This window comes from Artemia sp. Qi Xiang Cuo, chromosome 4 (genome assembly GCF_049724085.1).
Source record: "Artemia sp. Qi Xiang Cuo chromosome 4, ASM4972408v1, whole genome shotgun sequence".
In the NCBI taxonomy this organism is placed as follows: domain Eukaryota; kingdom Metazoa; phylum Arthropoda; class Branchiopoda; order Anostraca; family Artemiidae; genus Artemia; species Artemia sp. Qi Xiang Cuo.
This window is the reverse complement of record NC_142797.1, coordinates 85621511-85640066: the sequence shown is the minus strand read 5'-3', so window position 1 is coordinate 85640066 and position 18556 is coordinate 85621511. Positions and strand designations below refer to the sequence as shown.

The 18556-nt window shown below is 34.5% G+C and overlaps 1 protein-coding gene across 1 annotated transcript; it reads left to right on the top strand.

The window, feature by feature from the left end:
• Nucleotides 1–2985: 2985 nt before the first annotated feature.
• On the top strand, nucleotides 2986–18315 carry LOC148953566 (uncharacterized). Its single transcript, XM_089088006.1, has 3 exons — nucleotides 2986–3472; nucleotides 6170–6350; nucleotides 18211–18315. Exons 1-3 carry the CDS (start codon nucleotides 3393–3395, stop codon nucleotides 18313–18315), a joined length of 366 nt encoding a protein of 121 aa, XP_088944132.1. The 5' UTR covers nucleotides 2986–3392.
• The last annotated feature ends 241 nt before the right edge of the window (nucleotides 18316–18556 follow it).

Below are 18556 nucleotides of genomic sequence, written 5' to 3'. Positions count from 1 at the left end.
AGCGACCATCGACTGGCTATTTGTACCAAACCGAGCCAAAGACGAAGCCAGTGGTTGGGGGTGGGGGGGGACAAGAATTTGTGAATTATAAAAATAATTCGCTCGAGACTGAATAGTATAATTCAAAAGTGATAACTGCAAATTCTTATGTTGACCAAGGCTTAATATATCTAGAAATAAGAAGAGAGAATATAAAAATACGAAAACTAACTCTTTACCTGGGATCTATAGTTTATTTAAAAAAAAAGCTAAGCAGTTCTGCTTCTGAATCCTGCACGTAACAAATCAAAGTTATAATATCGAAACTAAATATTACACTATGAAATTTTTTCGCAAATATTGTATGTAATTTTTTTTCTTTTTTTTTTAACCTTAAAGCCCCTTCTTTGCATTCAAAAATGTTTTTTGCTTTTGTAAATATTTTCCTTTTCATTAAATTTAAATAATCGTTTTTACGGAACAGTTGGTTCTAAATCTTTACCAACTTTGTTCCTGTCTTAAGACAGTGTGTGTCTAGGTTTTGTTTGCTAAATATATTCATAGTGACAGAGAGTGGCCAAATTTTACTTCATTATTTTTTCAAACTCTATCGGATAGCTGTTATGCTTTGCTTACATTTATATAGTATTATATATCCAAGCTTTAAATGTATAAAATATTGATTTTATTATGTTTTGTTATTTTGTAACTGATTGGAAATCCTGTTTTTGTGGCTAATATCTTAGTCAGAACTATAGGTTATACTTTTTTTTCAAATTGATTTGAAATTATTTTTAGATATAAAATTAAATATATATAATTGATTTTTCAAAAGTTTTTACGCCTTAAGTTATGTCCTATTTTAAGTAGCAATACGTAACTGAACGAAGCATAGAGGAGAAGGATTAATAAATCAGTGTCGTTCTCGACTACAGTGGTTACCCCTTCCTTGTCGGCGTCAACACCTGTCAGTGCAATCAGAATGTCTGCATCTCTCTTTGCATGGAAGACGGTGAGATTGGCTTGGACAAGCTTCTTACCAATAGATCAAATAATGTTCTGCTTATTGTTGGGATTCCACAAGAAGTCCTCCTCCGTCATTTGCAGCTTCATAATCCATATCAAATCTACTGTGGGTCACTGGATAGCCTACTATTTTTTTGTCTAACTTGATTAACATCTTTGGTAGACAGACCAGAAGTTTAACCATCAAAGATGATGGAACCATTTGAATACTTATTAGTCATGAATGAAACGTAACTGTTGCAAATCTGTTCAAAAGTCTTCCCTGTTTTCCATGAAATATGCTGGAGCAGCCATCAATCACATATTTTTCTGGCTCTTTTGATAGGACATTCACAGGTTCTGCCTTTAATAATTTCCAAATAGCTTTTGCTAACTCTGCTTTATCTGGATGTCACGGCAGGCTTGAGGATTCGAAAAGGGTTGTAGGATAGCTTGAGAATTGAAATCTGAGAGATTCTTCCATATACCCTCCAGGTTTAGGTGCTGCTACTGCAAGACGTTGGAACAGAAGACTTGCTTCAATTTGTATGTCTTCACTGTCAGCTTTGGAAATGTTGCCTTGATAGGCCATCATAATCGCTTTGCTTTTATGATTGAAGATGTAGTGATTGGCATCGGCGTCGTCCATTCACTTCATATTTTATATTTCTATTGCCTTTGCTACATCCGTGTTGACATCCCTTGCTGCTGTCATACCATTCAATAACTTGCGCAATTGAGTGCAGTTATTGTATGGACAGGACTGCATAAAAAAGCTACTAAAGCCTTTACTTCCTTTCTATCTCTTTCTATCTGATCTGGTCTTGCAGAAACGTACTGGTCAGATGACATGTACTCAAGGCTGGTGTGTGACTGCATAAGCTCATTAATTTCGGCTCGCACTGGTATTAACATTGTCCAGATCAACCTTTGTTTCTCACTCATTCTATTTCCTCTCGTGAGTCCCAGCTTGTTTTCAGCAACCTCATCGGTACTTAATGAATTACTAAGTCGGGAGAGAGCCCAGCCCCAAATGTATTGATTGTTTAAATCAAAAACCATCAGTGATGTCTTTATACAGCCTTGGTTACTTTTTTTCAGCTATTCCATTTACTGAAGAAATATTCTCACTGGCTTTTTATACAGGTTGTGGCCTGCAGCTAGAAATTCAGGGAGCATCTCAGAGAGTGCTTGAAGATGCTACAACTAGTTTCCAGTCTGTTCTTCACTGATATCCTTCTTCAGCACTGAACATTTCTGACTTCTGAAGTTTAGAATGATTAAGGTATTTCTGAATATCTTCGGTGAATAGTTTTGAGACAAGATTGAAGTATTTCCTCAATACTTCATTATCAAGTAATTCATTAAGGAATAGTACATCATATGAATCAATTATGAGCTAGCTATTATCTGATCTAGGGTAGTTATTTGATTTACAATATTATATTTCAGTATTAGCAAACTTTTTAAGGTTTTCTCTCTGGAAAAAAGATCTTAAAAAATTAATCAATGCTCTAAATAATAGTTGTAGCCTCTAGTAGGATTTAAATTCACTCTAGATATGAAGGGTCAGGTCACTCAGTCTTTTGTGGTGAGGGGGGGAGAAGACAACTCCTAAAGCCTTAAAAGTGCGTTTGTGGGCTAAATTTTTTAAGATCCCCTGAGAGACACATCAAATAAACAAATAGGGGACAGAGGACTCACCCTCTGATCTTTCCTTATTGGGAAGTGTACATTTGGGATAGTGTGGAATATGTATAAGAGGGGGTGATGTCTTCTGTATAATTTCAGGAAACAGGAAAGTTCTTTCTGTCAAAATTAAAGCGTTTTGACAAAAAAAAACTTTATTGTAAAGAGGATATCTATAGGGGGGTGGTTGCCTTCCTTGTATCAAGAAAGAAAAAAAATAATCTTATAAAAAAATGTATTGAAATGAGGCAGTGTTCTTAAAGAGTCTTAAATTAATGGGTAGGAAGGATTAAGTGGAGGGGGCATCCCCACGCATATTCAGGATAACCCTCAGATAGTCCTCCAACCTGATCTGTATTTTTAGTTTTATTGCTGAAGTTTGTTTTCATTTCGGAATAAATTTCTTGTATCAGAGTGACATATCTAGCACTGTCCAAATATAAAACTATTTGTCTCCAATGTATTATTTTGTATTTATTGATTTTTTCTTTAACAAGCCACATCATATGGAAATGCTTGTCATAGAAACTTTCCACGGGACTCATTCAATTTGCAGTTGCAGGTTTTAGTGCCCTTTCTAACGTTCAAAAGGAATTTTAGGATTATGAGTTGCTCTTTCTTGGCTTCTTCTGCTACCCAGTCCCATTGTAATCCACCAAGACATCTGATCAAAATCCTGTGGTAGCTATATTGTTCAGAAGCATTGAAAGAGGTGTCCAATGATGACAGAGCCGTCCCTTGAAGGAATGGGGTGTAACCAGGGTAGTTATCCCTGGATGGTGTGGTTTGTAGGGGCAAGGTAATGTTTTTCAAAACCTAGGAAAGGGGAGGGGGACATATTATTGCTTTTTTCAATTTCTTTTAATGAAAATATAAAAGAGGCATTTTTGACACCCCCTGAATATTGAAAGGTCTCCATGATCAACATTACTCCAACAGCCATAGATGCAGTGGCCCTAAATTATATAAATTACCTGTTGTTAGCAAGTAGGTTTCAGTAGAAACAGTGGCTATGTTTGGTCTGGTTATCTGTTCATCTAGGAGTTATTAGAGACTGTTCATTAGGCTAAGATTCTCAGAGATTCCTAATGGTATACCTTGAAAACCACACATGTACCTTAGTAAATCATAAGATGGTATGTTCATATGTTTTTTCAAAGTCTCTGTAGAACAAGTCTCTGTAGGCTTTGGGACCAAGATAAAACTGCTATATATTGTTGTGGATAGGGCGTAGGTGGTGGCAAGAAGACTTGACTAAGGTTTTGCATTACATCTATGCACAGTAAAGTAGAAAGGTAAATCAAAAGACGCTATGTGCTTCCAGGCTGTGGAAATTGTGTATCTGCAATATTTTGGGAATGGCTTAAGGTATCAAGCTAAAACTGTCAAGGAGGATTTGTGGGCAAGAAGACATTTAATTGCGACTTGGGAGTGAGGATAGATGTAAACAAAAAGATGCTTTGTCTATCCAGGATAATCATTACAATATCTGAAAAATATGTGGAACAGCTTTTACGATTGTCTTTAAACTTTCAGGAACTATTGAAGAAAGATGAGGAGGGGGGAGCACATTTGAACTTTTTGCTAGAAGGAGGGGCTGAATAGGTTTTGTCTCCTGTCAACCTAAATATTTTTATGCTATAAACCACTGTAAGACTTAGAATCAGTTCATGGTCAAGTAGAAAGGTAAATTAAAAGACACTAGGGGCTTCCATGTTATTTAAATAACATGTGCTATGTGCAATATAATGGGAAATCGAGTAGAAACTTTCCGAGGTTTTCTTTGTTTTTGGCGAGGAGTATGTGGAGATCAAATTTTAACTTGAGAGAGGGGATGGAAAAGGGATGAATTTATTTTGTCTCAAATCTTCTGACAACTTTTCATGTCTAAGTAGCAAAGTAAATCAGTAGACAATATTTAGTATCACGTTATCAAAACATAAAATCTGCAATGTCTTAGGAGTTGCTTGAAGTCTTAAGTTGGAATTTTAAGGTAGTATCAGGGGTCCAAGTGACCTCTTGGGGCGCGGGAGAGAGGCAAACTGAAAGAAACTATATATGAGGGTAATCAAGTGCATATGCAAAATCCAAACTTTTTGTATTGTTGGCATAGAAGGTGGCTACAGGACTTCACATTTTTATTTAAAGGTAGAGAATGGGGGGGCCAAGAAATATGTCTTGGGTCGGCTTAAAAACAATTTATGCTATTTGCCCCAGTGTAATTTTGAATCTAGTCATGGTGAAGTAATGAAATAAATAAAAAGACAGTATATTTACTCGGGTCTTTCAAATAGTGTATCTGCAATAGCTGGGAACAACTCGATAGACCAAGTTAAAACTTACAGGGAGTGTTTGGGGAGGGCCATGGGACTTCAAATATGCTATTTAGAGAAGGGGATGAGAGTGCCGAAACTTTTTGTCTTCTAAGTATATGTTTGTTCAAAAATGCACTGACTAGCTTGAAATGTATGTCTGTTAGGTGTTGGGGTTAATGGACCCTTACACATAGAAAAACTAGGAACTTTCTTTTTCCAAAATTGACCCAAAGCCCCATTTTTTTTTTCTTTAATTTGTGTATTTTTATAAGTAAAGACTAAAATATATTGGATGCTAAATTTTTATATCTCTAATTTGCTTGAAAATGATATTCAAAAGATTCTAGGCTTGATTAAATATAGATGTAACAGATACTGCAATATATCAATGAATGAATCCTTAAAGGAGCAGATAATAGAATAGACAGTCAAGTCAAAATCAAAGCAGACATCAGGAATGTGAAACAAATCACAGAAATTGATACCTCCCCGAAAAAATGATTGAGGGTCCATAGTTAAAGCATATCTAAGTAAAAACAAAATATTTCTGGGAAACGTTCTTGAAGGTCAATAACAGTATTAGGTCCATCACTACTGAGTTTAAAACCACGAATCTTTGCAAAATAGGTTTCTGATTATAGACTTTTGGTTGTTTTCAGTGAGATATTGATTTATGTTCCCCTCTCCCTGCCCCCTCTTTAATTATCACGAAAAAGAATTTGAAGTTGTGACAAAAAAACACACTATCCTTAAGAATAGAAAAAAACTGGTCTAGAGACATATTTTCTTGTACCATACCCTCGCCCCTCCAGTGTATCCAGTTTCGTCTTCCAAAAGATTATAAAGAACAACGCAGAATACTGTTTAATCTACTGATTAACGACGCTTATTGACTACAGAGGTCCATCAATTGGCCTCCTGGCGATTCGGATTAAACCCCAGGACCCAAACTTCAAAACAGAGATCACTCCACTGTGCCATCGTAGGCACACAGAATACTGTAGGCTATGTTTCCTTAGAACTTATATTTGAAATACTGTAGACTGGTCAACCATAAAAATCTATAAAATAGAAAACTTCAAGGATTTGTACTTATGGCTCTCATCCCATAAAGAAATGGCTGTGTGCACTTTTATTAACCCGTTATGTCATTTTTATCACATATGATTATTATTTTCAAGTCTTGGGAGTACTCGATTCTTCAAGGTTGCTCAGGCTAAGGGTCAAGAAGTTGATATAGTGATAAAGGTGTTTGTTTTCAATGATCCGTCGCTGCCTCTCAATGAACATCAATCAAATTTGGAAGTTCTACTTAGTGTTCTCACGCCTCAATGGGGATGTCTAACTTTTCAAAAAGCAATGGTTTGTTCCCTGTGATTTTCTTTTTTTTTTTTTTTGCTTGCATGCTGGTTCTTTTTGTGTTGTATTATTACTGTAGTTGGCTTTTATATGCAATTAATTAAAAAAAAAGTTTTTACAAGGGAAGTAAATAGCCAAGTTGAAACCTATAACGGACAAAAATTATTAATTCACAGCCCATTTAATATATATTAATTTAACCAGTACAAATAAACGCACTAACTATGTTTCCCTTTGTTTTTATGAACTAGCGCTGTTCTAAAAACACAGAAGTCAAGTATAAAAAACAGGATTATGGATTTAAGAGTCAAAAGTGAGTGTGTAGCCTGACAACACTATACCAATCTATAAAGCTTTTCATAGTCCCACACCATTTGTGACATTAGTAACTTTCAATATACAATTAAAATTATCTTTAAAACATAAGCGTAAAACTAAATATATTTTAATAACCGCGAAGTAATTGAACAGCATACAGAAATATTGGATTGATTTTTCAAGCAGCATTTTGCTCTCACCAGCTATAATACCAATAGTGGGTAATATACAGTCTTAAATTGTAAGAAATATGCTTTAGTATCACTTGAAATGAAGATCAAATAAGATATAATATGAACTCTGGAAATCCGATTATTTCTCTCTATACAAGAGTGAATTTCAAGCTATGATACAAATTCGATGTAGATAATTTCGGAGACCAAACTGCCCCTTTCTATGACGATAAAATAAAAGTTCAAAATAGGGATAAAATCCTTTTTAATAGACAGTGTATAGAAATTCACAAAAATACCAGATATTTTGGTCACATATACAGTGACCGTCATCAGTAGTAAAACTACTTTTACTACTGAGGACGGTCACATATACAGTGACCGTCATCAGTAGTAAAACTACTTTTACTACTGATAACAGTCACTGTATATGTGACCGAAATATCTGGTATTTATGTGAATTTCTATACACTGTCTTAAAAAGGATTTTATCCCTATTTTGAACTTTTATTTTAGATACAAATTCTAAGGCTAGTCTATAGTCCTGATACTATCAAGATGGGTTTGCATCGAACTTGTGTACAAACTAATGATGACATGTCTTTTTAAGAACCAAAACAAGAGCCAGTCATTGAACTGAGCCATTGTGCAGAAGTGATACCAAATTAAACATAAAAAAATAAAGACAATCCTAAAATGGATTGTTGCTTGATCTTAAGTAACAAGTAACAATGGGTTTATTTAAAAAAAAAAAAAATATATATATATATATATATATATATATATATATATATATATATATATATATATATATATATATATATATATATATATATATATATATATATATATATATATACATCATCGATTCCCTGAAGCTTTATCTTAAAAAGGATTGATCCTAAAAGGGATGGATAATATTTTGATTCTATAAAAAGTTTCCTTAATTGGTTTGCTTTTACTGTACCAAAACTCCTATATTATCTTGTGTTTTCAGTAAAGTGCTAGTTTTGTATAATCATAAAAGCATAGGGAAACATAATTAGTGCGTTTATTTGTACTAGGTATATTAATGTATGTTAAATAAGCTGTGAAGTAATAATTTTTGTCCGTTTTTAGTTTCAACTTTGCTCTGCATGGGCGCCCATAAGCTGAATTCCAGGGGGGAGGGGCAAACCTCGTCTAATTGGCACTTTTAATGCTATATAATAGAAATCTCGGAACAAAAATATAAAAATAAGGCAGCATCATTCAGCCAGGGGGGAACCCCCCTGCCCCCCACCCTCCATATGGGCGCCCATGTTGCTCTGTACTCACCTTGGAAAAAGTTTGTTTTTAAAATTAATCTTTGTTAATTTTTGATTAAAATTTAATGCAGAAACAACGCTAAGGACGTCCCATCCCCTCAATTACCGCCGTTAGAACTAGTACACAGGCTTCATCACAGAGTGAAGTTTGAAGGTTCAATTCAAAACTGTTGTTCAATCAAGCTTAATTTTTGGTAGATGTTTAGTTGAAAAGTTTTTAGCTTTAGTTAATTTGTATTCGAAATAATATTTTTCTTTTAATGTGACGAGTTGATTTATTAAAATTAGTAAGAGGATCTTGAGGGGAACCTTATGTGAGGGGCCTCCATAGATCTCGGGCTACGGGCTTTGAACCGTGACGGTTGCAATGTTGCCGTTTTATGCTTCGGAACTCTTCCACTTAGAAGTGGTACCAAAAGTGCCGTTTTTAGTGCTATATGGCACTTTTTTATGGTAAAATTGATAAAAAGCACGTAGATATGAGTAATAGGTTTAAAATCTGCCTTCCCGGAATATGCCTTATAAAATGAGTGCATCACGCTTACAAAAATAGTGGATTATCTGAAAAGTAATCATAACAAGGGACAAACCATGATTGAAAAAATATCCAGCTGGAATCGAACGCATGATAATGTAATTTGAAGTCTAGCGCTGTACTAAAAGAACCACGCCTCTAATAATATAATTTAATATATTGGTGTTTGTAGGACTTTAATTGTGTAGCTTATTAAGGGGGACTGGAGGCGGAAGTTGCAGGAGGTGTTCTTGCAAACCTCCATTCAAGGGTTTTGGCCCACAATTATTACAATGATAACGTTTTATGCTTCCAAGATTTTCCGATTGAGAAATGGCACCAAAAATGTTGTTTTTAGTGCTATATCTCACTTATGAATGGTAGAATTGATAAAAAGCACATAGATATAAGCAAAAGTTTTCAAAAGAGCCACTAAACGTTACTCTAAAAATTTCTGGTAGTCTACTCGCCCTAGCTTTTCCATTTCAGACATGGGACAAAAAGTGTCGTTTTTAGTACCACTTGAAACTTTAATATGGTGAAACTTATAGGAAAAACGTAATTATGAGCTATTTCTTTTATATAAGGTATCAAAAATCTATCTATGATATGCTTGTAACCCGCTAGGCCCACCCCTTGTGAAACGACATAAAAAGTGCCTTTTTTTCGTGCCATATGGCACTTTCACAGGGTGAAATTTATATAAACCACGTTCATATAAGACATAGCTTTTTATTTCGATATTATTTATCTCTATATTTTTTTCTTTTAACCCGATAGGTCTGGAATAAATACGGAAAAACGACCGTTTTAACATTTTTAACTTTTAACTACTATTCGCTGTGGTTCGCTCTTTACTATGTTGCAGCTAATGCTTCAACCGTGACAAAGAATTCATTGCAAATTCTCCTCAGAAAATAGTTAACATTAAAATTTGTGAAATCTAATAGATGGTAGAATTTTTAAAAACCTAGTAAATATAAGCAATAGCTTATATTTGAGCCATTAAACATCTATCTACAACGGTTTGGTAGCCCGCTAATGCTTCAGTAGCTTACTGATGAGCAGACGATTTATGAAACTTACTAAGGGAGGCTGTGAACCTCCAGTTATGGGTTCTGGAACATAACTATTACAATGATACCTGTTTTGTACTTCAGAATTTTAAAACTTATGCTGCCACAGAAGGGGCACCAGAAGTTTTTTTTTATTGCTATATCGCACTTAAGAATGTAAAATTGAAAAAAAAACACATACATAAGAGCAATAGCTTTAAAGTAAGTCATTTAAAATCACTTTTATAGGTTATGCTAGCCCAAAATCCACACGCTGTAAAAAAAAAATTTGTTTGAGCTTTAACAAAAATTGTTTATGATGTTTATCAACAACAAAATCGGAATTTCAATAGCTGAAATTAAATATTGGAGACCATTTTGGAATTCCGTGGTCATTATGGAATTTCCAGTTTGTTGAGAAACTTAAATGTTGAATTCCCATACCCGAATTGAATTTTCAATTTGTTGACAAAACAACATGTTGGATTTTAAGATCCTTATTGAATTTCCATCTTGTTTGCTGGATTTCCCGTTCTCTTATTGTATTTTCATCACTAGCGTTGTTCAGTTTCCTAGGTCTACGGTCTAAAATCTAATTCTCAGGATTCAGTTTCCCTTTCTCCTTTCTGAAGCGTCAATAAATACCAAAAAATAATCTCATTTATTTTACAAGAACAGAAAATTACAACAAAAAATTTCTCCCAGAAAGTATGGCACCTCTTAACGGCTGCTTTTTTTCATGGTGGAAATCAGTAAATGAATGGGGTAGTAGCAGGCCGACAGAAGACACTTGAGTAAGAAATATCTTACAATCAGGAAAACACTGACACACGGACCTGAAATGAAGATGAAATCAAATCGAGGCACAAATAAAAGAAAGGTTTCCGCCCTTTTTTCTACCACCAGAGCTGAACGGTTGCAATAATAATGCCATGAATTCTGTCTTTTTTGAATACCTTTGACTTACTCATCAGATCTCATCAAATCTCTTGTTCGCCGCTTCATCAAATCTGTGTGTTATAGAATTGAAACTTTGCAAAATAGATCTTCTGCTTATATGAAGTACAACAAAATTGTTTTCAGCTTTACAACTTTACCCAATTCCAATTTATAAGTTCTTAAAGATAGTTAAATACATTTCCAAAATTTTGAAGAAAAAAAAACAACATTGATATTGAATAAAATTGTTTTCAAATAAAAGGAATCGCATTTTCAGAACTAAACCTTGAGAAAAAGAAACTGATAACTGAAAATTAACGTAAAATGTTGTTTTGTACAAATGTCAATAAGTATAGACCTGTCATGTAGGCAAATTTAAAGACCCTCTAGAGGAAGGAGTGGTGGTAGGTACTTCAAAATACCTTCCCAGGACAGACTTTGGTACTTATGTACTATCTGGAACACATGTGCTATATTATATTGGGAAGATGCGGGTTTCTTTCGAAACGGGTTTCTTTCAATAGAGAAATGGATTGTAAAGTGTGATTTGTTATTGGGTTTACATTATTTAAACTATTGTTTTTTGGGTTTAGGGGGGGGGAAGATACCTAGGTTTGTTAGGTATTTAATATATGCTTTGCTTTACCCCCCCCCCCCCCATCTCCCTCCGTAATGTGCAAATATATAGCCGAAATTTGTTTATAAACTATTATATTTTTATCCTTTTTTGTTTTACTTCATTAGCATAAACCAAACTTCACTTTTCGTGTGTGTTCCAGATAGTACACAAGTACCCATACTTTAGCCTGTAGACCCATCCCTGAAAGTTTCATTTTCCTAACCTAACCCTTTTCCAAGATAGCCAAAAGTAGCTAAAGTAGAATTGGTACTATTCTATTAACTGTAAGCCATGCAAGATATATGATAAAATAAACTAGTCAAACAGGTTCTTTCAACAGAGAATTGGATTGTAAACAGTGGTTTCTAACTGCATTTACAATATTTAAACTTTGTTTTTTTTTGTGGTTTAGGGGGGGGGGAAGGTACCTAGGTTAGGTTACATATTTAATATATGCTTTGCTTTACCCCCCGCCCCCAATGTACAAATATATAACAAAAAAATGTTTATAAACTATGATACTTTTGTATTATTTTGTTTTATTTAATTGTAATTAAAAAAAATTCAATTCTTGCATGGTTTACAGCTAATAGAACAGTACCGTAGAATTTTACCAAACTTTTATTTATTTATAAAAATAAACTATCTTAAACATTTTGGGAAACATAAGACACAAGTTATCAATATTAATTGACTAAACTGAATACTTGCCGTCTTCCAGGGTTGCCACTCAGCCGGCTTTTTTGGTGCTACTTTGGGTGGCAAAATAGTGTCAATTTTGTATGTAAAGTGTCATTTCCCAAAAATTTGCCGCTCGCAACGCTTCGCGTCGCTTGCGCTCATATCAACAAGCTTTTCAAATTGAAAATATTAGCCAATCCGCTTGGGATCACCCCCGCGTGGTTTCCCGTATCTTTAATTCAACCTGAAATCTCAGATCTAATGCCATCTATTAACTATAAAAAGGAAATTTTGATTTCACTTAGTTGGTGCTGATTTCCGGCTTTCCGCAGCACTTCCACTCTTGTCAACTTTCCAGCCCCCCCTCCTGAAAACGCGCTAAAATACAAATGGTGCTTACTGTATAAAATGGGAACTCGTCCCACAGAATTTTTTCTTCTCTTTTTTTCTGAGCGGTCTTTGTTCATAGCGTGAAAAAGGAGCGGAAAAGAAAAGAGGAAAAACCTTCAGTTATTTTCTTTTGAGAAAACGGAAAAAAAGGGACAGCAATACTCGTTTACATTGAGAGTTTTTCATCCAGTATTTCCATAAAAAGGACTATCTGGATTATTACAGTGCATTAAGGTTCTTGAAACTTTTCTTTTCTCTGAAAATGCTGAAGAGAATGCAACGAACATAGATCGTAGCAATTGATGACCCTATGATAAACACAACTAATAGTGGTTCAGACACTAACTCTTTCAAATAGTTTATTTGGCAAAAACTAGTGGAAAAACAATAAGACAGCTATATCCGAAAACTCTCGCCACTCCCAGTAAATTTTTCTGTAAGATGTGTCCAGGGACTAGGGCATAGGAACAGTCAACTAGCATTTTAAGTAACAATATGAAAGCACCTTTATAATAAAAAACGAGCATTTAGAGCATCAGCGTGAAAGCACTCAAAAATTAGTGGGAACGAAATAACTAAAATGAGGAAGGGCGCCCAAATTCAATTTATGTAATGATTTAACATAAATTTAAAGAAAAAAAGTGAAATTATATTGTGATTTTACTAAAGATTGCATAGGATTTAAGATAATGGAAGTTTTGGTATCAATTTTGTTTTTAGTATGATGGTTATGTATGACATTTGTCCCTTGCCAAGAGTTGAAAGAAAAATTATGAAAAATATGAACGGAAATGTTAGAGCGCATTTTTGCGTTACTGGCCCAGTCACTGAAGAGGTCACTATATATTCTTGTGGGATACCAGTCAGCTTAGTGGATGTTTTTGCGTTGCTGAGTCGTTGTGTGATGTCGCCAGTGAGCTTTTCAGTCACTGGGCTTCGAGAGCTCCAGTCACGGAAATCGATGAAAAGACGCGTAAAGTTAAACAGTCACCGGCCCAGTGACTGGTTAACATAGTAACAGCTATTATCATAGTGGTGCAAAAGTACACTCTTAGCTTTTCTTGCTCTTTTCTTCTTTGAATTGTAGCCAACCCTCAACTAATAAAACATAAAAATTGTATTGGGACCCACTCAAGAATTGCAAACCACTTGACTGGCTTATCGTCTATGAGCCTACAAATTATTGCAACAACACAAAATAGTTGAACTAAACAACTGAAAACAATTGAAGGTTTCTCCACCGCATTGAAGGCTTCTCCACCACGTACCGAAGATCACTGGGTGACCTTCGCTTATCAGTGATAAGAACAAGAATAAAACAATTTTTCACACACAGTTAGAGACAAACAAGTTTACGTTTTTCACCGCACTGAAAGATTCTTGCATCCACTGTTGCCTCGCGCGGAGTTGAGATAAGAATCTTAACTGACAGAAAAAGGATATCGATACAGATCTACATTGACAGTTTTCCTTCTGGTTTTTTGTCTGAAAAAAATCTTTTTTTGTAAGATAGTGCTGCTTAGCAAAAAAGTGCCACTTTTGCTAAAAAGTGTCCTAATAGTGTCAGGTGTCCCGAAAAGTGCGCTTTAAAAAAAAGTGACACTAAAGTGTCACCGGTGGCAACCCTGCCTTCTTCTCTCTCTGATCTCTGAACAGAATGTCTTCTCTCTCTGAACTGAATGCTTCCTAGGAAGAATCATCGCTTCATCGTTTAAAGGTTTTAACACTAAATCTACTTCTGTATTATACGTTTGTAGGTAGTTGAAGATGATTTTTTTGTCAAATTGATCTCAAATCATAAAATTTTAAAACAAAATACGAAACAAATTAGGTCTTGGGATGAGGTTTAGTTGCCCTCCAATCTTTACGGTCTCTTAAAAAGGACACTATAAAAAAAAAAAAAAAAAAAAAAACAAAAAAAAAAAAAAAAAATAAACGCAACCGTTGAAATTATTATGGCAAAAACAAAAAATTAAACATTTTTGCATATATGCTAAAATAACCCCCACAATTACATTTTTTTATACGCTGAATCTGAAGGTCTGATTTACATTAAGATTCATTGACTTTTGGGTGGTGTTTCTCCCTTTTTCGAAAATCAGGCTCCCTGTTTTCAAAGTCTCTTAATCCATCAAAATTCCCACATTTCTTCTAAGGCCTGGAGCCTTTGGTGAGTAGATATTAAACGCAATGAAATTTATATATTTGCAATCTGCGTAAAAACACAATTCTTATCAAAATTCCATTTTTGAGTTTCGGTCTCAATTTAGATGAGTCGCTCCTTAATTACAGTTTTAACGCTATGAACTGTTTGATAAAACTTATTGTGCTAACGTTCTACTTTTTGAATAATCCTGTAGCAAACCGGAGTTTTTGAAGCACGATTCATGCTAGTAAAGTGTAGTATTTCAGAGTCCAGTTGAAATGTGCATTATTTTAGAAAATAATCTTTTTGGGGGAAGCTTTTGGTTCCTTTACGTGTACGTAAAGAACTGAATTACCCTTATAGATGTCTTCTTTTCTTCGATATATTTGCTTACTTGGTTATTCAGCGTAAGCAGCAAATTTATGGCAAATCCCGAGAAGAATTTTTTTGAAACGCTTATTGAGTGTTGTTACAAAAATGGGGCATATAGCAAAAACATAAGTTGTTCCCACAACAGGATTTCCGTTTTTAATTAGAAAAAATTTGAATTCAGAAAGCAATATATTTTCACCGTTAGTACTGTTAAGATTAGGGTAGTATCTTAAGAACTTTTCTACCTACAGAAACTCACAAGAAATGTATTTAAAAAAAGTTATTGTAAAAGTCAAAAGATAATTTTTGTATTTTCTGCGTATTCATTTTGCCGACAAGAAAGCTCAACTTATTTCATAGTAAAAATATATTTCCTTATTTTTATAATTATCTTTTATGCTCAAAATTCAATCAGAATTCCCCTTTTTCTGCTATAATTCAAATATTTGAATTGAACTTATACTGAACATATTACTTTCAATGGTCCTATAGTCAAATTTAAAATGATATTCAAGAAACTTTAAACTACTCTTGAAGTTCAAACCGTGTTGATTGAGATAACCTATTTACGGTGAAACCCTTAGAGAAATAGCATAAAAAAGGCCATTTTAGTGCCATATGGCACTTGCAGATGGCAGAATTTATAAAATGCACGTAGGTATGAGAAATAGATTTTGAATTAGCCATTAAGAATATCTATATGGTGTTGTGGTAGCCCGCTAGACCTGTTTGAAAAAAAAGGGAAGACAAATCTGTTCTACCAATAAAAAAAAGTGATTTTCAATGTTGTTCAGGGAGGGGGACTGTAAATTTCCTGTACAAGGTTTTGGCCATTATGATTCCAATGGTACACTTTTCATTTTGATCTGACGCCATTTTCGAGGGGTTTGAGGCTTTTTTTCGAAGTCACCATAAATTTCTTTTCGCAATAAACTTTTACTTTTAAGACGAACCTAAATAATAGTTGCCTTTCCTGAATCAGTGTCAGATGGGAATTTTTTTCACCAGGCAGTTTTTTTCTAAACGCGTTTTTTAACTTTTGATTACTATGGGTTGTGATTCGCTCTTTACTAGGTTGCAGCTGCCGCTGCAGCCATGATACCTTGCCGGGACATGCTTTAAAAAATGAGCCTAGAATATGACTAAAAAAAAACAGCAGATACCGATACCGATATTCCCGATATGATACATGCGATACCAATACGCCCGATACTGATACGTGTGATATCGATAGGCCCGATACCGCATACAACCCTTCCCCTGGGACTACGGAGGTCAATAACGTCATCAAAACCATATATATATATTGAACCTTTGAACTATGTTAAACAAAATGTCGATCTCAAAATTTTTATAGGACTAGTTGGGGGGAGGGGGCCTGTAGGGAGGGGGGGCTATTTGCCCTCCAATATTTTTGGTTACTTAAAAAGGGCACTTAAAAATTTAAATCCCTTTAGAATGAGCTATTACACACCTCTCTATGATGCTCTGGCCACCTCCTAGCCCTTCTAGAAAAAAAAAAGAAAGAAAAAAAAGGGAGACAGATCAGTGCTATCCATGCAAAAAAGTCATTTTCCTTTGTGTTCACGGTGGGGGACTGTAATTGTTCTACATAAGGTTTTGGACCATGCTGATTCTAATGGTGCACTTTTTTTTATTTCGATTTGACTCCTTTTTCAAGGGGTTTCAGGCTCTTTTTCGAAATCACCATAAATTTCTTTTCGCAATAAACTTTTACTTCTAAGATCAACCGAAATAATAGTTACCATTCCGGGTTTAGTGTCAGATGGCAATTTTTCTCACTAGACAGTTTTTTTGAAAACACGTTTTTCAACTTTTGATTACTATGGGCTATGGGCTGTGTTATTATTATTTTTTTATTATTATTATTTTTTTTTTAAATTGAAAAATGAAGATTGTGGTGACAGTTAAAAGAAGCATTAAATTGAAAAGTTAGGAAGTGTTTTTGCTTAATTTGTTTCCAACCGTGTTCTATCTTTTTTCTGGAAAACAAGTTAAACTTTCTATTTAGAGTTTTTTATTCTATTTCTTCTGTAGTATTCTTTTTACATATTACTTTAGTATCAGTTTTTAAAGCTGTGTCTTGTTTAACAGCATAACGGTAAAATGCAAAGCATGGCATTCTATAAGAGCTTAAATCATTTGTACATAGTAATAGTTTTGTGGCTGCTTTCGATTTTATTGTTACTGTTTTTACCTTTTATTTTTACCATTTTATTGTTACTGTTTGTTACTGTTACTGTTTTTACCTATTGCTGTTAGTTGCTTTAAAAAGTGGTTATAGAAAAAAAAGTCGCTTAGGATTTTAGTATATTTAATAAGACATTAAAAATGTAAAATCTCAAATTACTAAAGTTATTCGCTCAGACAAAAATGGGGGGGGTTAAGTTATTTGTAAAAATTAACACATGCAAACAATGAATGTTCTTTTGAAACCCCTATGCTTTCTACAACCAAGAATATAACTTGTACTTCACTGAAAAAAATTCAAATGAGTTTAGCGAGAAAAATGTGCATTGTCAGTTTAATATACATATGCTGATATTTATTTTTTAAAATATTCATTAACTTTTGATTTCTGAAAGGTATATAAGTGAAAATATTTAAAATAATTTTTTCTTTTAAATGTTGTATGCAGCTAGCTTTGTTATATAATATTTGGACTATTTTGAATAAAATGGCTGTCTCAAAATATCTATGGGATACATCTCAGGAAAATATGACGTCTTTGTGTGTATGTGAGGGGGGGGGGTTGCTGTGCTCTGTTCTCTTTGAACCTCAAAAACGGGACTAGAACTTATAATTACCAATCCAATGAGTCCCCTCCAAAGCGTATACGACCCTTTTTATAAGAACCTTATATGCCCCAAGGGCATAACTTACAACCCTTTCCCTGAGAGCTGTGGGGGGGGGGTCTTCCTCATAGACATTATTTCCAAAACCTTCAACTACGATGAATAAAATTGTCATCTCCAAATTCTGATTGGAGGTGCTATGGCAAATGATGAGCATAAGGGGGGGGGGCTGTTTGCTTTCAAATCACTTTAAAAGGGCAGTATAACTTCCAATTTCAAATCAAATAAGCCACATCTGATGTTTATACGACCGCCCATTCCATTAAAAACTAAATCACCTCATAAAATAAATTACAACCCTATCTCAAGGGCGCTGAAAGGTTTTGTCATCACGAGAGAATTTATTATAATATATTATCTGGAAGCTCGTGTATCTAGGACACTGCCATGTTTGAAAAGTGTTAAGCTCAAAGCAATGATCGTACACCAAAATGAAATTATTTGATTGTTAACCTAACTTTTCACCATTGCAGCGGTTACTGCAATTAAATCTGGATATAGCTCTAGATGTTCCCGCCAGTATTCAATTAAGTGTTCAATTAAGTGTAAGTATTCAATTAAGGGCGTCTTTGGGCTGAAAAACCTCTTCCTAGCTAATTTATCTATTACGGGTTGCCTCCCCGTAGTAGCATAATATTTGTAGTAGCATAATATAATGAGTCGGAGGTAATAGGCTTGAGATTTTCTGTGCAGGATTTTGACCCTTGTTGATAGAAGAGCATCGCCAAGCGCTGAAAACCATGTTGTGACCAAGATGGGCCCAGGATTTCACAAAGCCTCCATTCATGGAGGTCCCAGGGACTTCTTGCTGTCCAGTCC